General features: G+C 38.1%; 1 protein-coding gene across 5 annotated transcripts in view; it reads left to right on the plus strand.

Moving 5' to 3' along the window:
* The first annotated feature begins 7,223 nt into the window (after positions 1-7,223).
* LOC103719364 (peroxisome biogenesis protein 1) overlaps positions 7,224-21,538 on the plus strand; it is a 42,702-nt gene continuing 28,387 nt past the window's right edge. For 4 of the 5 annotated variants that reach the window (XR_005508370.1, XR_005508368.1, XR_005508369.1 and 1 more), the window contains exons 1-6: positions 7,224-7,608; positions 8,343-8,516; positions 11,170-11,269; positions 17,631-18,122; positions 19,590-20,333; positions 20,449-20,540. Coding sequence is in view for 2 of the 5 variants with exons in the window: in XM_008808568.4 (XP_008806790.2) it covers positions 7,414-7,608; positions 8,343-8,516; positions 11,170-11,269; positions 17,631-18,122; positions 19,590-20,333; positions 20,449-20,540 (1,797 nt within the window). In the remaining 3 variants the exon portion in view is untranslated. Of the gene's footprint in view, positions 7,609-8,342; positions 8,517-11,169; positions 11,270-17,630; positions 18,123-19,589; positions 20,334-20,448; positions 20,541-21,538 lie in introns of those variants that run through there. The other variant, XM_026809352.2, reaches the window with a different exon arrangement.

A 21,538-nucleotide genomic window follows, 5' to 3' on the forward strand; every position in this document is an offset into this window, starting at 1 on the left:
CTACTGTCGAGAGATGTTCCGAGTGGATATGGGTATAAGTTTGGCCCTCTGACCTGAGACCGCAACCTGTGACTAGAAGCAACTCACTGTACTTTGGTACCGGACTATCTGAATTTCTAATTCAGTGACGGAAGGTCACTGGGTGCAGTCAAGTACTTGCGTAGTCAGTTGTGAGTCAAGATGGAATTGACCCCTCCTGAAAACAGGAGATAATGTCTTGTGATTAATTTAGCAAAACCTTGGCCAGGGTAATCCCAGTGAGGAGTCACGGGATATCTAAAGTTAATCATATAATGGATGTACTAATTATAGGGTTGACAGTGAGCTCTAAGTCATCCTGGCATTAGGAGTCAAAGGGATTGAATTATACAGTAACCATAGTTCAGGGTTCCAGAATATTTGCTTCGCATATATTCGGCCTATCCGGACGTTGGGTACCATTGCTAGATGGTCACATCAATTAGTGTAGGAAATTGTTCCTATACTACCGGCTTAGGTTCGAACCTATGAGGTCACACGCATAGAAGATTCCTGATTGATCAAGAAAGCTGATGAATGATTAAGAATCATTCAGGGATAATTTGGTCAATTTGATTGGCAAATTATCTTATAAAATAATTAAAGTAATTATTGAAGGATTAATTAGTAATTAAATTACTAATAAACTCAATTTGATTGAGTAATTGTGCTAAGGATGAGCCAAATTGAATTGGATTCAAGTTTGGGCTCAATCAGGATTTTGACCTGATTGGATTAGGTTAGAACCAAAAAGGACTTAAGCTGATCAAATTAATTTTAAATTAATTTGTTCTTAATTGGGGATTGACCTAATTGGATTAGGTCCAACACAAAGTAATTAATTCAATTTGATTGAGTTTGCATGAGCCAAAATTGAATTGGATTCAATTTGAGCTCAATCAGGGTCTGACCTGATTAGATTGGGTTCAACCAAATTGCTTTGTTTTAATTTGGGTTTGACCAAATTTGATTAAGTGCAACCCAAGAGGATTAGGCTCAGATGATGTGGCAATTATTGGTGACATGGAATTGGATTTCATGAATTTTAAATAAACCAAAATTATTGCATGGCACATGGACCCATTGCTTGACACATGGCGACATTGTTTGTTATTTGAATTTAAATTCAAACATTAAGCAATGTGTTAAATGATTTTAATCACTCAAACCATCAGCCAAGGTGGCGTATGAGTTTTTGAATGGATTAAATTCGAATTTCAAGAGATGATTTCGAAATTATGAAGTGTTTTACCTTGCCGCATAGATTTCAAATTCCTTCCCTCTTGCACATGTGTTTAAAATTTGAATTTAAATCAGATTTGGTTGAGATCTGATTTGGGTTGTTCCTATTCCTTTGCATGTGCCAACTAAAAGAGGTTTTCTGAAAATAAATTTCGAATTTTGAATGAAAATTCGGAGGCCATTAAAAGGGGTCAAACATGGGCACCAAAAACACATCCATTGCAGCCTTCTTCCTCACCCGCCTCCTCTTCCTCTTCTTCTCCATTTTAGATAGGGTTTTCAGGGTGAATATCTAGAAGATTCAAGATCAGATCTGAGTCCTCTACTTCTCTTACAAACCTCATCTCCATCTGCTTCAAGACGATTGATCAAGAGTTGATTGAATCCCGACGGGCAGATTTCAGCTTTCAAGAAATTCTGCGCAAGCTAGCACTTCCGCAGGATTGGATCTCTTCAGGAACTTCGCGTGGACTTCTCGTAGAGGCCATTCGTGTGCGTGGCTGCGAAGTCGAGGATCAGATCCACAAGTTTCTTCCATCATAAAAGGTATTAATCCTACATTAATCTTTTATTATGGTGTCAAGATCTAGGTCTGATTCCCCGAGGTTTTACCCTCTTTTGGGGCTCCTCACGGAGATATCTCCAGAATCCATTCAATGGATATTCGGAGATTAATCGGAATAGAGTTCTTAAATTTCAGATCTGATAGTTAATCATGCATAAAAGTTTTAGCATAATTGTTTAAACGATTCCGGCATAATCCTATGTGTTCTTAAGGTGCTGATTTCTAGATTTGATCTTGTAAGCATGCATGAATTAAATTGTTTGATTCGATTTTTCCGCTGCGTTTTAAAACTTAAAAAGAACTACGTATGGCTTGATCCCCCTTATGAAGGGGTACGTAGGCAACCCGATCAGGTTCAGCCATGTTTTTTTTAAAAAAAAAAAAAAAAATCAGCATGCTTAACACCGAAGAATCTAGGATCCCCTTTCAGAAACAAGATTATAGAAAAATCTACTACAATATCAATCAATACGCACAAGTGGAATCAATTCACACTTGGCGATATTCATGAAAATAAATTAAGAATGCTCATGGTGCAAAGTATATGACTCCCACTCACCTGCCAATCCGGCACGGTCCTGATACACCTTCAAAATCTACAGTAGGCGGTGGGAGACTTCTTCCTCTGGTTTCCTAGCTTCTTGTCCAACTGTGACATGCATTTACAATACATTTAGTCTTGTATCAAGGGTCATAATCTACGTGCCAATCATAAATATAGGAAACTTTAATTGATTCAACTTCCCTCTTTTCTAAATCCTTTTTTTTTCCTTTTTCCTATCAATTAATCTTTCCCTTATATGTATTATGATGCAAAAACATCACACACACACACACACCTTAGGCCACTACTATAGGGTCAAGGTGCGAGAAAGAGTCAAAATCCACCTTCACTAAAAATTTTACTGAAGTGTGAGTCGACCCCAACCTCATGAGTTGACCCCACGTGAGTCGACCCCACGTGAGTCGACCCCTGATTCCATGAGTCGACCCCGACCACAGAGCCGCAAAACTTCATTTTCTGGACTCTTAGAGAGAGTCGACCCCTCTGAGGCATGAGTCGACCCCAATCTGCCCCGAGTCGACTCTAGTTGACCCTGAGTCGACTCCGGCGTGTTTTGAGGTGACTCCCATCATTTTTCTCACTTTTTTTCATCTCGAATGAACAGTAATCCGGACTGACCTCTGGTTACTTCATCCCGGATTTGAACCTCATACCAAACTCCAAACTTAATAAAATTTTTACTTAACATTCTACACTCATAGGGATTTCCAGAATAGTAACATGCATCACCATCGGAGGCCGATTGACCTCCGAAATAATTCACCGAAGTTGGGACTTCGATACAGTTTTTCCGCAGCCTCGGAAAAACTTGTCAAAATCTGATTTCCTCTCCTTTAACCACTTCTATCTAACCTCTCAAGACCAAATCCACCCTTTGTATAGCCTAATTTCTTTAGAATACTAGGTAGGGACGGGTATTTACCTTTTTCTTTTCGAAAAATCGAGGTCCTTGCATAGAGGAGAAGGAGACCTACGCTTTTTTCTTCAGCTGGCAGCGCAACCGGTGCTCCCTTCCACCTCGAATCCCCTTCCCTTCTTCTTTCTTCTTCTTCTTCTTCTCTTTTTTTTTCTTCCTTTCTGTTTGATTCCACCGCCTGAGACTCCCCGTCTCCTTCTCTGTTTCATTCCACGGACACAGCACCAAACCCCCTAATTAAGTCACATCAAGCACTATTCACCCTTTGTTTAATATTATTAAATTCCCATTTTGCCCCTAACACTTCAACATATCTACTGTTATGCCATTAACTTTTGATTCCTTCCAATTTTATCCCTTATATCAATTTTAAAGGACTATTCTATCCCTTTTTTATATATAATTTTTTTTTTGGGGTTATTTTAACTCACTACCTTCTCTCGGCTCCGAACTCACCTTGGAGGCTCGCCATTTTGCCGATCTCTACAGGAATACGGCCAGAGAGGTTGTTGACGTTGAGGTAGAGGTCGGAGAGGTTGGCCAGAGAAACCCTTACCCGACTCGACCCCCTCCCCTCCCCGTTCTCCCCTCATCCCTCTCCTCCAAGACCTCCTTCCTCACCCTTCCATCCCCAAAGATGCTGCCTTTCCCACTTTATCTGCCTCCCCCTCCGTCCGCTGCCGGCGGCCGCCACCCACCTCCCAGAAGCTCTGCCTCGGAAGGTCCCACGACCCCAACTGCGGCAAACTTTGGGCCGTTGACCCCCGCGTCTCCCTCCGCGGCCACCACTCCCTCCTCCGCTCCTCCGACGACCCTCCGGATCTCAATGAAATCCTCCGACCCCGATGCCGGCGGCACCGTCGTCGTCGTCGAGTCCCTACTCATCGACCTCCTTGGCATCATCGAAGGTCTGGCGTCCCTGGATCTTCTGCTTCTCCTTCTTCGTCCCATCCTCCTCTCAAAACCCAAGGAGATCCGATATCTTCTCTTCCTCTATTCCGCTCGTTTGTTCGTCGAATCTGAGGGGACTGAGGTCAAATCCCACGAAAAGGTCAAATCTGAAGGGACGACAGTACCGGCAATCGGCAGAGGGATGCAATGGTCGGCTCTGGTCTTCGATAGAGGGGTGACAGCCAGAAGGAGACCTTCAGCGGCTCGACAGTTGAGGGAAGAGAGGGGGAGATGGAGGAGGGAAAGAGGGAAAGAGCCTGGGGGCTCTAGGGTTTCTCTTCTTTTAGTTAAGGTTTTCATCTGGTGATCTTTCGCTCCGAGCCTTGGATCTTGGAATCGTTAGCCTAAGGATATCAAGCCCAATGAGGCCCATATATTAAATAGATTAAACGGGTTAAACGAGTCAGACATGTAAAATATGTATCCGACCCAATTAATAAACAGGTTAAACGGGTCAACCTGTTTACGATCCGAACCTGTTTAGGCCAAATCCAAACATATTTATGGCGGGTCGAACACGGATCGGGTTGGCGAATCGGATCATATTTTTCCACCCCTAATTAATATCATATTAATTACATTATATAATTAATTTATATTAATATATATTACACATTATATATTATATCAATATACTTTTTAATATATATCAAAATATATTTATATATTGATATATATTATAATTAATGTTGTAGTTCAAATTTGGCCCGAGGGCGACCAAGCCGAGGGAGTCGAGGGAGCTGCCGACCGGAGCGGAGAAAGGAGAGCCACCTCCCATGCGACAGCATATCTACACAAAGCCTCACCGGTGGTTCCGGTGAGGGCCCTCCGACGCTCAAGTTAGAGTGGATCTTACTTGGTCCAAAAGTCCTTTAGGCATTACCTGATGGGGCTATTTATGATCCTCATAGAGGTTCCAAGTGGCGGAGGTATGGCCATCCACATCATAGGAGGAGATGGCTTTTAATCAGATGGCACGCAGCTAGAGCTTGCTTGAGACGCATGGTGTAGGCCGTTCTTGTAAACGGTAAGGCGTTGATAGGTGTGGCAGGGTATCGTTGGAGCAGCATGGTGTCGTCTTTGGTTATCGTTGGCTAGCAAGCAAAGCATAGTGCGGTGAAGTTGTAACGTACGACCACGTATGGGGGCGTGGGCACGTACGTGGATGCGGTCGTAGGCGAGGTCGAGCTCGGTGAGAGGTCGCATCATATACTCGGCGAGGTCGGCCCAGTAGGCGTTGAGGTCGGGCTCGCTCGGGGGCCGCGACATATGTTTAATAAGGTCGGCTTGGCGGGTGTTAAGGTCGGCCTAGCCTTCTTGATGCTGGGGTTTGTTCGGTAGGGTGCCCTGAGCTTGAGGGTTGGAGCACATTGTTGGATAGGGCGCCCCGAACTTGACCGGGGTGCGTCGTCGAATATCAAGGGCGTCTCGAGCTCCGCCGGGGCACGTTGTCAAGTATAAGGGCGCCTCGAGCTCGGGTCGGGGCGTGTCGGCGAATATAAAGGCGCCCTGAGCTCGGCTGGGGTGCGTTGGCGAATATAAGGGCGCCCCAAGTTGGGCCGGGGTGCGTCGTCGTATAGTCCTATGGTCGAAGGAGCTCTTTGGCTTGCAATCGATGCAACAGGACGCCTTAAGCTCGGGCCTGGGATATCATTATAAGCATCAGAGGAGGTTGTTGCAAGTCGTAGCAGCAGAGAAATTCGGTCGAGGTCGGCTGAGCCTTCGGCGAAGTCCGAGGTCGGACTGGCTCTTAGCAGGACCGAGGTCCGGATTGGCTCTTAGCAGGATCGAGGTCCGGACTGGCTTTTAGCAGGACCAAGGTCTGGCCTGGTCGATGCTGAAGTCTGCCCGGCTGGAATGGGATGATCCCTTGTCGTGAGTAGGACGATCCATTTTGCCCCCATCAATTAATATATTATATTAATTTTTTATAAAAATAAAATATTAATAATAGCATATAATTATTATATATTAATTATCATAGATATTTATATATGTAAAATTATTAAATATATTGTTAATATGAATATCATATATAGTTAGTATATTAAAATTATATATTTGTATTAGTTATTTATACTAATTATTATAATTAATATATATTGATATTTATAATTAATATATGATTATAATATAATAAAGATACATTAATAATTACTATTCATAAATATACAAAATTTCATAATATATTTATTAATTTTTTAATATTTATTACATGTAATATATTTAGTAATTATTTATCATAATTAGTTTAATAAATTAATTTATTATGATTTACTTTATTATAATCAATATATTAGAATATTAATACCATTATTGATAAATATTATTAATATCGATACTTGAATTGAATTTATTAATTAATATATTTATCGATGAATAATAATTAGTAATAAATAATTAATTTATGTTGATTAGTTATTAAAAAAATCTAACATTGGATTTATTAATAATTAATATATTTATTGCTTAATAAATGTATTTATAATTTCTTTAATATATTTATTAATATACTAAAAATATATTAATATTTATTTATAATATGAAAGATATTTTTTAATTTTTGTATGATTAATTTAAAAATATTTATAAACTTATATAATTAGATTTCAATATTTGAAACGGCGATTTCGGTAATCTTGAGACATAGTTGGTCAACAGATAGGTTGAATGAAAAATATCAATACCTGATTTATCAATTTAAGAATATTATTAAAAATTTTATAATATTTATATATAAAATTATCTTTAATAATATAATAATTTTTTATATATTATTTTTTTGGTGAAATTTTGTAACAATTAGATGTGATAAAATTTGTTTTTTGTATGATTATCTTTTTAGATAAAGGATTCCTATAAATTGCCGGACTCCAAACAAACAAATCCGTAAATTGAATAAAGATTGGTCAACGTTGACAGTGGACAGCATCAGACGGCTAAAACATCCCTTGATACTACCAAGAAACCTCCAATCTCCATTGCGACCTGACCTCTGCAGCCCCGCCTCCATCCGTCTTCGCTGCATCAGGAAATCACAAGGACGGAGACCGTTCCCAACCTCGCCTCTCCCTCTATCTCTCGCCCCACCCTTTCCCTCGAAGCTATAAAAGGTTCTACTTTTGGGGCCAAAGTGAGAGAAAGAGAGGGGATTCGATGGAGCTCGAAGTGAGGGTGGTGGTGGGCGTCGAGAGCTGCTTCGTCTCTCTCCCTCTCCCATTCATCCACACCCTCGAATCGACCAGAGGAGGCTTCCTCCCTTCGTTCCTCGCGCTCGATCTCCGATCTCGTTCAGGAGATCACTGGAACGTGGCGTGGTCCGGCTCCGCTTCTAAGTCATCAGCAATCGAGGTATTGGCTGTCCTTTTTGTGAGTAATTTTGGTTTGATTCATGGCAATTGAAGTTTTTGTGGGTAGTTCCGGTTGGGACAAAGTGGTTTCCCTGCGGGTACTGCAGGTCGAGTGGGAATTTTTCCGTAGCTTCCTGCAAGATATGGAACTTTTATCGTTAATTCTTATTTCATTTTTATGATTTCAAAGTGCCTTCTATTTGAATTTTTTGCTTAATAAGTATCTTTATTGCTTCATAAAAGAAAAAAAGAATGTAATTAAGTTATTGGCATATGAATTCCTTTAAAAGAAGGCACCTTTTCAATTTAGTGAGTTAAATTCATTCGTTTTTTAAAGGGATTTTTTTTTCGTAATTCCCAACCGGCTTCTGTTGAACGAGTCATTTTCTTTTCTTTTCTTCATTTCCTCTTGAATTCTTATTCTTTATGAATACAAGCGACCAATTTCTTAGATGAAATATTCAATATATGGATTTGCTTGTTTATTCATTAGCCTGTGAAGTTTTCCCATGTGAATGCATAAATTGCTTAATGATTTTGCACGTTGTTTTTCTTTTTGTTGTCATTGTTAAAGGTTTCTTGGTTACATATTATTTCTTCCAAGTTAGCATGTGTGAGAAATGTCCCTTAGTCTAGCTGCAAACAGTTTTTTTTTTTTGATAACTCGAAAGGCAAGAATGTGTGGATCCCTGTTTCTAATTGCATAGCTTTTACGATGTTAATTTTTTTTCCCAGGTTGCCCAACAATTGTCGGAGTCTATTTCTTTGCCTGATCGCATCAAAGTGCAAGTAAAAGCAGTTGCCAATCCACCAAAAGCTGCTTTTGTTACTGTAGAGCCTAACACTGAGGATGACTGGGAAATTTTGGAGCTTAACTCAGAGCTCGCTGAAGAGGCTATATTGAAACAGGTATACTGAGTTTTGCTATATTATTGTTTTATTTGTATGTCAAGCTACAATCAGATCTGTTGTTACTTGTAATTATATACTTAGGCATGTATGCGCCACAATGGCGCTTTGATTAATGCAGCCGTTTGAAAGAGCTACTCTAACTAATATACCAGCACTGTTCTCTGTTAAATAGCTAGACTTTGTGATTGTCTCATGTAGAAGCAATGCAGCAGTTAAATATGGTACTTTCTGAAAAACTATACCTTACTTTCCAAACATTTCCTAGTAAAACATTTTTTTCCTGGTTTTGGTGAAGATGCAATTTGCAACAAAATTTCTTGTATTGAAATCAAGTCAGTCCCTTTTCTATTCTTATTGGAAAGACATTTAAAATCTTCTAGCTTTTTATCTTTTCAAACTTCTGAAAATGATATCAGCTTAGAGATTAGTATTATCTCGAGGGTCAGAGGATTTTTAAGCCAGTTGATATGGAAATAAAGAGTTCTGGCCACACTGGCGACAACTTGATTAAGTATGGCTTTTTTCAAATATCTTCATCTTGTATGACACATCTTTTTCCATGTACGATTTTGTTGCTGCTTGAAATTAAAATTCACTAGTCATTTTACTTAATGAAAACAATAGTTCTCTGTTTTTTTGTGTTATTATTAATTTATAAGACATGAAAATTTTATTATTAGTCTATAAGACATGAAGATTCAATTTTCTTTTCATAGATGTGCTGCTACATACTGGCACTTAAACAATATTGTTGACGTGTTAGTTTGCTTTGATAGCTAGTTCTTTGAATAGCACGCAAGTCTAAACAATAAAAACAAAAGGTGTATATGTATGTATGTATGTATATACATACATAAATATATGTGTGTGTGTGCATGTGTGCGTATTTATATGTACGAATAAATGAATGAATGAATGTGTGCTTGTGTCTCTGAATGTGTTATTATGAACTTTTTAGACAGCAAGATTAATTTTCTGTTCATAGATGTGATGCTATGTATTAGCACATTAATAAACTTGTAGAGCTGCTTTTTTTTGGGCATCTAATTCTTTGAATAACAGGAAGAAGTCTAATGACAAAATATATGTATATATATGTACATAAGTAAACATGTACAATGTATGTACACATGTAATGAATGAATTTGTGTCTGTACATGTGCATCTTTGTGTGTGTTGCATGGAAACTGGAGAGAAAACATTCAATTATCTTACGTAAACTCTTCTAACTTGACTTATTAAGAATGAGGGCCGAGGAGCTTCCAAGATTGAATATCATTAACAGGTAGGAGTAAATTTCTTACCATGGAGTCTCAAATGAAGATATTAGGCTTCAGATTTTTCTGAAGAAATCCGCTAAAATGAGTTTCGTGCTAGTTATTTTGATAAGAAAAGAATAATCCCGGCATCCTAAAATCAATAAATCAAAGTTGCAAGATTCTTCTTACAACCTTTCTCCTTGTCTCACTCTATTTGACTCTAGCGTGTCCTTTAATTCTCTTCTACATACAACATTGTTTGGGACTCATGACCATAGGAAAAAAAAAAGCTTGCCAATCAGGTTGTAATACCATTTCCTGATGAGCTCATGGAGACTTTTTAATTTTAGTGATTGCAACTAAATATGCTCGTATGATGTAGCTAATGTCGGACATAAAGTCTTCAGGTTAGAAGAGCAAATTTAGCAGCCTATGGATACAGTAGCAGAGTTCCTACGTCTTCTTTTTTTGTAGGCCAACTCTCATAATGAATTCTAGATTACCAGCACTCTCTACTGAATATAATAATATGTGTTAGTTTTAAGCTCTTAAAGTGTTCAAATACACAAATGACCAAGTGAGGTTGTCGAACATTTCCTACTTCACTAAAAATGTCTGAACAAACTGTTTCTCTATTCTTAAGATGCCCATAACACTTCATTTACACTAGGATATGCATTTAATTTATTACAAGGTCAGTCCTCTCTATATAGATTCCTCGCTAATAGAAAGTTTCAATTTTGTTGACATTACATGTCGAAAATTAAAATTTTATTTAGCTATCAATGCAAAGGTACATTATGAGTTTCAATTTTGCAGTTCATATAGGTTCTCCAATATTTAGTTTTGAGTTTTAACAAAAGAAAGTGAAACTTTCTGTCAGGATCAGGTGTATATAGAATGACCTTATTACATATTAAATGCATATCTTAGTGTGAAATGAAGTTTGTTGTTATAGAAATTTTAAGAATAGTTAACCATTTTTTCCTTCTTTTAACAATTGTCTCCTTATTGACACTATAACTTGAAGATTAACAAACTCAGTAGAATTACCAAAAGGCATGGTGGAAATATTCGCATTCATGGCTGTTGGTAATGCATCATATTATGTTGTTCTTTGTCTTAACTTGGAGATGGCTTTTTTTTTTTTTTAACAATATGTCCGTGGATTTTGTGGGAGGCATAGAACACCCAAAAAACCAACCATCTCCGCACACACCTAACTGGCCTTTAATGAATGAATGCCAAAGTGGCAGCCACATTTCTATTCTTTGTATAACTCAATTTTACCACTTATTCTGTTTTATCTATTTATTTATTTCACTTTGCTTCAATTTCATGATAACATTTTTTTTGATAAATATGATAATGTGTTTTGTTATTAAATACAGGTCGGTATTGTCTATGAGGGAATGAGATTTCCTTTGTGGTTGCGTGGGCATACTGTTGTGGAGTTTCTTGTTGTTTCAACTTCTCCTAAGAAATCGGTAGGTAAGGGGATTCTAATTATGTGCTCAAAGACCGTTATACGGGGATATAAATGAGACTTTGATGTTTTAGTTTTGACTTATTTATTAATCATGACATGAAGAGCTTATTGATTTGTATGTCAGTGACAACAATTATTGATTAAAGGTTTGATACTGCTATTTGCAATTTTCACTTCTATCTTTCTTAGCCAACAAATACAAGCATTTTACTCAAATATTAATGTTATAGTAACTTATGTAAATGATCAGAAGTATGGTTTGCCATATCGTCTTGTACCGCTTGGTATGGAGTGTACCATATTGTACCAGGTGGAAACTGGTATGAAACTCAAGTTTGGGTCGGTACAGGCCTTGTATTGCCCGTACCGAGGCATACCAAGGTGTATACCGAGGCGTGCCAAGATAAAAAGTGAGAAAAATAATTACAGCGTTGTTTCGGTATAAGATGCATACAGTTTCGTACCAACTATATTGTACTGAACTGGTAAGGTATCAGTACGGTAATTGGTACCGAGCTTGCGGACCTTGATCAGAAGGGTTTAGTTTAACTACTGCATTTTTCTTCAGGATGGATAAGAATATAGGGACTATTCATATATCCTAAGTAGAGATGGGCACTGGGCCGGGCCGCCCATGGCCCGGTACGGCCCGGCACAAAGCGGGCCGTGCCAGTACGGCCCATTAAAGGGGGCCGGGCTGGGTTACCACTTTCTGGCCCGCGGGCCTGGGCCCGGCACGGCCCATAAGGGCCTGGGCCGGGCCAGGCACGGCCCGTCCCCCTTAAAATAAATGAAAATAATTTTTTTTAATAAATTAATAAATATTGAAAACTAAGGATTTATTAATATAAAGCCACCTTAATGGTGGGGGGTTTGGCATAGGCCCTACCAGTTTATTAATTAAAATCAAAATGGTACATGAAGGGAGGTTTGGACCTTGGTCTGACCTCCAGAATACAATAAGAAAGGAGAAAAAATAGAGATGACTCACTTTAACAATTAAAAAAATAAAAATGTACAATTATAAAAAAATAAGAAATCTTACTAATCATCAGTGATTCAGTATTCACTATTCAGTAGTGTTTGTATCATCATCATCAGAGGATGTTGTATTATGTCCACCTTTATCTTGAAGTCTCGCCTCAGCATCCAACCAATCTTTGAAGCAGAGAAGCATCTCAACCGTTTCGCCAGTCATCCTACTTCTCTTTTCGTCAAGAACACGCCGACCTGCACTAAAAGCGGATTCCGATGCTACTGTGGACATCGGCACAGCTAAAATATCGCGTGCAATTGCGGACATAACAGGATATTGATTTTTAACACTCTTCCACCAAGATAATACATCTAGACTCTCTATTTGATTTTCATCATATGCAGACTGAAGATCATTTCGTAAATAAAATTCTAGTTCACTACTTAAAAATGAAGAAGATGAAGATGAACTTGAAGCATGTGTGTGTTTTCTTTGTGTAATGAATGAAAAAATAGATGACGAACGAGAACTACTAGAAGAAGAAATGGAGCTTTGTACGGAGAATCTAGATCCACGAATTTTTTCATCATATATAGCATAAATATCATAAAGAAGTTGTTTTACCTCAATTTTAGCAGGTTCAGGATCTTAAATCATATTTTCATAGTATACATCAAGTAAAATTAGCACGCCATTCAATTTAACTCTTGGATCAAATACAGCAGCTAAGTTATGTATAGTCCCAATACTCATTCCATTTAGATTCCATTTGTTCAATAATAGGCATTAAAACATCATCATATCTATGTTCTGCAAATTTTTGACTAATTATATATGCTTGTTGTAAAAATGAACATGAAGTTGGATAATAAATACCAGAAAGAACATTAGTAGCATTATAAAAACTAAGCAAAAAATCTTTCAAAATTTTTTCTTTATTCCAATCAGTTTCAGTCAATGTAAAGCCTAATCCACGATCATTAATATATGCACTTAATAAGTTTTTATATGGGTATGCATCATGTATCATGCTATATGTTGAGTTCCAACGAGTAATTACATCAAGTTTAAATTTTTTTAAAACGTTTACCATGATTTATACATAGTTCCTTAAATTCTTGAAGTCTTGATCTTGAAGTATGAATAAAAGAAACTGCATTTCTAATTTTTGAAATCACATCTTGAATCATGCCCATGCCAGCTTGAACAGAAAGATTTAAGATATGACATGCACATCTAATATGCAATAAATTTCCATTTAACATGGGATGCAATGAGTCTTTTAATAATGTAACAGCAGAATTATTATTAGATGCATTATCAAAAGTAATAGACATAATTTTATCATTAATATTATATGAACATACAGTTTGATAAATGGCATTTGAAATTTGTTGCCCAGAATGTGGAAAATCAAAATCACGAAAAGCAAGAATACGTTTATTTAATTGCCAATCATTATCAATGTAATGAGCAGTAATGGCAATAAAACAATTACTACCTACAGATGCTGACCAAATATCAGAAGTTAATAAAATTTTTACATTTAAAGTAGAGAGTGTTTCAATTAAAGTTTGTCTCATTGCTAAAAAGTTAGTCATAGCTACTCTTCTAAATGTACGCCTACTAGTTCTTTTGTAAGCAGGTTGTAGGTTTAATTGAACATATTCTTCAAAATTAAAAGATTTCACATAAACTAAAAGGTAATTCATCCTTAACTATTCATTTTACAAGTGATTTTCTTTTATTTTCATGATTATATGCAAAATTACCTACAAGTGATCCCCTTTGTATATTAAGGATACTTTGAGCATGAGAATCATGCATCCTATGACTCTCTTGATGTCTTTTTAAATGGCCTGTTCTCCCACTACTACTACAACTATAAAGTTTGGCACATTTTTTACATTTTGCTTTCCAGACTCCATCAACCATATTCTATCAAATTCATTCCATACAGCACTAGTTCTCTTACGAGAAGAGGTTTGATCTTCACTCGGTTCACTAGTTCTAGAGGAACTAGGAACATGGGGTTGGGGATTAGTTTCTTCTCCTTCAGAAACAGGAGGAATGCCAAAATGACTTTCCTCAAAAGATGACATATCTAAATTGATGAATGCAAAAAAAAAAACTAACCACAAGGAGGAATTGAGTAGAGGGTCAGAGGGCAGAGGTAGAGCCGAGATTCTGAGCTTCCTCTTGTGCTCTCAACAGGAGTGACCTTCTCTTCTCAACAGGAACCTTCTCTTGTGCAGCACTTGAACACTTGCTAGATGCAAACTAAAAATTAAATTGCTAGAAGAGCACTTTAGAAGAGAGAAATAGTAGTAGTAGAGAAGGAGAGAATAGTTGGTTTGGTGTGGTGAGAATGAGGGAGGAAAGGGATATTTATAGGACTCCAAAATTTTTTTTCCAAAATACCCCTCAAATTAGCCGTTTTTGGACTGTTGGGAGGGGTATTTTGGGAAAAAACCAAAAAATAGCCGTTGAAAACGGCTATTTTCTTCCCCCCTGCCAGACGGGCCGTGCCATGCCAGGCACGGCCCGTAACGGGTCCAAACGGGCCGTGCCAGGCACGGCCCGTCTCGTGCCTGGCACGGCCCGTAACGGGCAGAATTTTTCTGCCAGACGGGCCGTGCCAGGCATGGCCCGTTTGGACCCGTTACGGGCCGTGCCTGGCACGGCCCGTCTGGCAGCCCGTGAGGGGCCGTGCCTGGCACGGCCCGTCTCGTGCCGTGCCGCCGTGGCCCGGAGGGCTTGGGTCGGGCCGGCCCGGCACGGCCCGTTGCCCATGACTAATCCTAAGATCCTTGCCTAAAGATTCTTAAAGTTTTTGGGTCCCCAGATTATCCTCACATTCAACCTTATTATCATAATCAAGATTTGCCAAATCGGTACCGAAGGTCGTACTGGCCGATAACTGGTTCGGCACGGTACGGGTCCGTACTAAGCTGTTCCGAGGCTTTTTGAGCTCCCTTTTTTGTTTTTTTACAGATTTCGAATTAAAGTCGGTAAATGGTTTGCCAACTTCAATTCAAAATTTATAAATAGAAAATTGCAAATAAAAGGGGTTTTGATGCTTCATTCTCTACCTCCCCTACTCCAAAAGGATGGAGAGGGAGAGAGAGGGAGAGAGAGAGGGAGGGAGGGGGAGAGGGAGAGGGAGAGGGAGAGGGAGAAAGAGGGAGGGAGAGAGGGAGGGAGGGGGAGAGGGAGAGGGAGAGGGAGTGAGGAAGAGGGAGGGAGAGAGAGAGGCCGAGAGAGGAAGAGGGGGGAGAGGCGAGAGAGAGAGAGAGAGAGAGAGAGAGAGAGAGAGAGACGAAAGAGAAAGAGAGACCTACTTGGGGCTTCGAGAGCCTCATTGGTTGTGGTAGTGGCATCGTTCGACTTTGTCGTCAAGCGCCGGAGATGTAGATTAAAGTTTAGGTGTTGAGGGGGAGGGTTGAAGCTGCGATCGAGGAGGCATTTTAGCCGTCGAATTACACAATGGGGGATCAATCGATTTTATATGATGAACCATGCCAGTAGTTGATTAGTTCAGTTCGGTACGCCTTGAACTGGCCGATTCGGCATGGTTCAGCATTCCCCGATCATAATACTATTTGCATCTTCTTTCAGCTTCGCAAGTACTATTCATAAAGCTTCTCAAAGTTTTTTTGTCCTCAGATTATCCCCACATTCAACCTCATCATAATACTAACCGCATCTTCTTTCAGCCTTTCAACATGTCTTCTTCAAATCCACCTTCAATAGAACTTTTGCGTCTCTATACTTTTTTCTAAAGTTAATGCACTGATGCAAAATGAAAGCACAATCAAGGAACTGCTTCCCTGTCAGAAATACTTATGCATCTGAAGAAACATCCAGACACTTTAATAATGGATGAGGGCCTTCACAGAACATGGCACACAAAATTTAACTAAACTTTTTGCATGGAACTGTTTAATGCTTTGTCCTATTCTTTCAAATATAGCTAATAAATTCTACATTAATGCTTTTTTAGAAAGCTACTCATTGCCTTCAAGTTAGCTGAACATGTCTTCCCCTAAACCATATCCTCCATCCGACAGTAGGGAGCCATCTGAATATCATGTGCAGTTGACAGTATGTTGCACTAATGTTCAATCATCACAATTTTCTGATTATGTCAATTTGCTAAAGCACCAGTATAGCACAATCAAATATCAAATGCTTCCTCACAAATATGCCTACTGCCAGAGACAACACCAACTATGACCCACTTAAGTAACTTGGCCAAAACATATTGGAAGTTTTTCAGATTCTTTGCTTCTATTGAAAGTAAGAGAAGTTGCATATAAATTCTCGCAGAGCCATTGGGTCTCAAATATATTTGAAAATTGAAAGTCTCCCTGCGACATCCCTTGGGCCAAAAAAGACTTAACACCCATTGAACAATCAATTCAAGGCTTTTTCACATTCCGTGCTGAGCTCATGATAAGCATGAACTGAAATTCTGGGCATATCAAAAAGCCTTCCTGTATGCCCTCCTTAAGCTTTGGGAGAAAAAAAAAAGCCTTCCTGTATGCCCTTTTCTTGCTCCATCGCTTGCCTTTCCAGTGCAAATCAGTAGGTACAAATCATGGTCTGGGGCAAGAGTTAGAAACAAAGGCCACCGGGAGCAAGCAATGATGAATCCGAGTTTCCTATGGAGTTAAACCCATTTACATCTTCTTTTAGTAACTTAAGAGGGTGCCAACAAAAGGCAAGCATGTTAGGCCTGCAGTTTTATATTAGTTATCAAATGTGATTAATTGCAGCCAAGATTATGCACCTGCGCTTTAATTGTTCATGATGCACAAAATAGTTGTTCTTGCTGGTTGAGACTGAACACTGGGAAAGGAATCATCAATCGACACTGCTTGAGGTGCTTTGGTTGGTAGGCCATGTTATAGAAACTAAGCTGACCGACTTTTGCACAAAATGGATGTTGTATTGCTAATATGACATATTTTATGTGATTCAACTGGATTCTTATACATATGGATATGATTCATCTCCCTCTTGCCAGTGCTTTCCTAATTTCATGAATGAACCTTGACCTTCTTGCTGTTGGTTTTCACATGTATTAAGTTTCTCTGCTTGCTGGAGTTTGTGCCCCCCTCCCCAAAAAAACCTCTCAACAGACTTATCATCATCTAATTCCGTAACCTTTTCTATTAATGCTGTTAGTCTTTCTTTGCATTTTCTCTCTGTGTCTTGTTAAGTTCTAATTGGTGTCCTTTCTGTTTATTATTATTGCTTGATCTTCTGAAATCTCACATGTACAATGCCTGCGTTGAAATTTCTGCTAAGATATCAGTTATCTGCTTGCATCTTTGCTATTTTTTGAGTTAAAGTTGCCTCTGATTTCCTTTGGTGTTTTTTAGTTCAACTTGTGCCAGGAACTGAGGTAGCTGTTGCACCAAAGAAGCGTACAAAAGGGACAGATGCCAATCGGGATGTCCAGAAGCAAAGTTCAGTGAAAGAGCAACTTATGATGAAGGCACTACTACGCGTTCAAGCTGCAGACAAAAGACATGTACATAGATTTAAATTTGGAGATGTTGAACTGGGGGTACTATTGACATCGGTTGTTTTTATACATCCAGAAACAGCTTCAAAGTTTTCATTTGATAATCTTCAGTTAGTAACTGTTTTTCCTAGATTACCAAATGAAATCATGCAGAATGGAAAAGATATTATCCAGAGAAGAGGAAGTAATTCTCCTGGTACAGATAGAAGTAATGGGGTTTTAATACCTAGTAAGGAGGCAGTGAGACATACAGTTGTTCGTATCTTATTTTCAGTCTCAGTAGCCAGAGGACATGTTATGCTTCCTCAGTCTCTTCGTCTTTTTATAGGAGCAGGTGTACATTCATGTAAGTATGTAAAGTTAAAATCATTATATGATGTTAATTTTTTATGCTTTAAAACCTTCATATTTCTTAGCTGTATTAGTTGTTAATATCACTCTACCATGAATTGACTGAAGTAATTGCAAAGTTTTCAATACTACTATCATTGTGAAACAATATGAAGCAGAAGTGCTTCTACTTCTGTTTTTCTTGTCTAGCAACTTAATTATTGTGGAGCTGAAAAACTTAAATGGATGTTTCGTGCTTCAATTCTAGCACTTGTCACATGCTTTCTGAGTCGTAAGCTTAAATTATGTTAAGCTGTTATACCACCCAAAAGAATTGTTGTACTATTGTTTATTTTCCTGTCATTTTCAAATTGATTTTTGCTGTAATTTGTTACAGGGTGGTAATTCATCTGAGTTTCCATCATTGTCTTTGTTATTTTTATATTTTGGTCTCATATCAGTTTCAGTATATATTTTTATATTTTTATATTTTGGCAAACAATGCCAATGGTTAGGTCTAATGGCCCTTTTATCAGTTTTGCTATCTTTTTTTCATACAAGCAGTAAAAACAAGTGTAGGCTCATTAGAGATATGAGAATGCCCTAAACATAGAATACATTGCTGAGCTAAAGAGCCAAGAAAATCAAAAGATTCATGTTTTGTTCGGAAAGAGACAGGCCCGGTCAATTTTAAAGTCATTAATGATGGAATGTGGGAGCAGGGTGCTCTATCTGGTTAGCATATTTTATTGCATCAAGAAATGTATCAGTCTCGTATGTTCTATTGAAATGTATTAATATACTTTGATATAATTCTAGAATTCAAGGTCCACAAAACCGGCACTGAGAACTGTACTTGTATGTTATTGGTTTGGTACGGTACGATCAGTATGGTGTGGTACGTATCCCACACCGAGGCAGGCATCCAACACTTTGTACTCACTCCTAGCTACGGTACCACTGAAAATTGGGTAGTACGGGATGGTATGGACTCATATGGACTAGTTCAGCTCATATACCGAACCAAATTTTGGTATCAGCACTGGTACCTTATAGAGTACAGTATGATCAATACGGGGCAGTACGGTAGACCTTGATAGAATTGATAACCACCCATCAGTTTTTTTTTAAATGCTATTTCTTGAGTTCTTGACATCTTGTTCTAAAATATGTTACAATATGCACCATTTATCATGCAGAACTGAATAATGTGTTTTACAACAGTACTTCTGAAATGCTTTGTGATCTTTAGGACTAGTTTGTTGGCCTTTTCGTTATCCTCTTTTCATGCTTAGGTTTGTTTCTCTTTTTCTTATTTTATTTCGTCAGCACAGTGAACCTACAATACTTAGCAGTGATCAGGGTATAGATAAAATTAATTTTGGATCACCGAGTTCTTCAATCATCTTACGGGTTACTGTCAATTTTGCCTTTTCACTTATTTGTTGCAGTGCTGTATTGAAGAGTCTGCTTTCTCTTGCAGGGGTTTATGTAATGAAATACTGCATTGGTCCGAAGAAGGATACTGCTTTGATGACACTATCTCCTTGTCGGTTTAAGTTAGTGAGGAAGAATAAACCTAATGATAACAATGGACTTGAGAATCATGAAGGCTACACACATCTTAGTCGCAAACGTGTGCCTTCACCTGCAGGATTGTTCCTTGATGGAAATATGACAGACTGGTCAAATCATGAAGACCTCCTTAATTCTCTATCTCATGAAACTCTTGTACATGGAGATGATGATGGTGTTTCTAAATATCGCATGGCACTGGTTAAGCAGTTTCTTATCAAGTCATGGCTTCTTGGACAGCTCAAGGCAATTGCCTCACAGACTGGTAATGTGGATGTTACTTCAGTAGTTTTGGCAGACGAAACCTTGCTTCACTTTGAAGTGATAGATCATAAATTAAGAAGCAAAAAAATGAATGGTATATCAGAAAAGGAAAATGGCATGGGAGAATCTGCACTTGAGCTCCTGTATTTGTTGACAATTACTTCTGAGGAATCTTCGAATCGTGATTTACAGAATAGCTATGAGCTTGTCTTTGATACCAAAAAGAATGGTAATGATCTAGATGGCTTAGAACTGGCACTTGGAAAGTTGGAATTGGGTGACCCTGTATCTCTTGATTCTGTTGCTGAGAGTAGCTTCAACAGAAACTTCTGCCTGACGCTGTCTTCTTTAAGCTGGATGGAGACAGCTGTTTCTGATGTTATTAAGCGTATGCATTTTCATTTTGCCTTAGTTACTTGATATTTAATTTGTTTTAATTAATTTATGTGGCATAAAAACGTCTTAGTATTATGAATTCCTTATTTTTCATGGATTTCTTGCAGGTCTATTTGTGCTTTTGTCTCCATCTTCCAGTAAGTTGTTAAGCAGTTTTGATCTTCCTCTCCCAGGACACGTGCTTATATATGGACCTTCTGTAAGAAATCTTCCTCTCCCTTTATTTTTTTTTCTTTTCAAATTTTTATATCCTCTGTTTTAAAATTTTCTCTTAGATCTTTCTTTTCTATCCATAATCCTCTAGTCTAATTAAGCCTATATTTTTTTCTTGATGCTATATGCTCTTCATGATTGTATTGCATCATTCTTTTTCAATTCAAGCTATAAATTATCAGCTCAAATACAGTAAACTAAAATTAATGAAGATGTACATGCCATCTGCAAATCTTGTTTGGCAGTGCTCTTTAAACTATATCTAATAGACACTAATGATACCCATAATCTTAAAGACTACGTCACTACCTCATATACATTTTAACAACTGAAGTAAACAATCTATGCTGTTGGAGTTGTTCGGTTGATATCTGCCATATTATGAAGTGGTGGATGCATGAGGATAATATTAACATGAAGGGTCAAAATGTCAACTTGATTAGAGTTGGTCTATGACCCAAGGTTACAGATAGGCATATTTCGGTCCTTGCTTGGAGTTTGTTCAGATGATTAACTTTTTAAAGACATATATTGAAGGCTTTTTGTTTCTTCTAGATCTCAAATTTTGAAGAAGTTAACAACCACACATAATCAAAGTTCACAGTCTCAGTACTAGACTGTGTACCTTAGGAGATAGGTGTGGTACCCTGCCGGTACCGTAACATACCACTGGTATATTAAAAATATATATTTTTTATATTTTTGTTTTCAAGGCTTTTAAGCTTTCTTTACTTAGTTTTGAGTGGAAAATAGGATTTTGTGATTTTGTTTTTGATGTTTAAATGTAATATACTTAATTTTTTATGTTACATGTTTAAGAAATCGCTTAACTATATAATACATGTTAAATTAACTAAATACAACATTGAAAATGTAAAATACTTATATTAAAATTGGAAATGGAATTCCAAGTCGAGTGTCGATGTCTCTGAGACACGTTTGGGTCACGTTCGTAATTGAGCCCTGCGACTTGTCTCTAGCCTT

This window comes from Phoenix dactylifera, unplaced genomic scaffold (genome assembly GCF_009389715.1).
Source record: "Phoenix dactylifera cultivar Barhee BC4 unplaced genomic scaffold, palm_55x_up_171113_PBpolish2nd_filt_p 000478F, whole genome shotgun sequence".
Taxonomy (NCBI): Eukaryota; Viridiplantae; Streptophyta; class Magnoliopsida; order Arecales; family Arecaceae; genus Phoenix; species Phoenix dactylifera.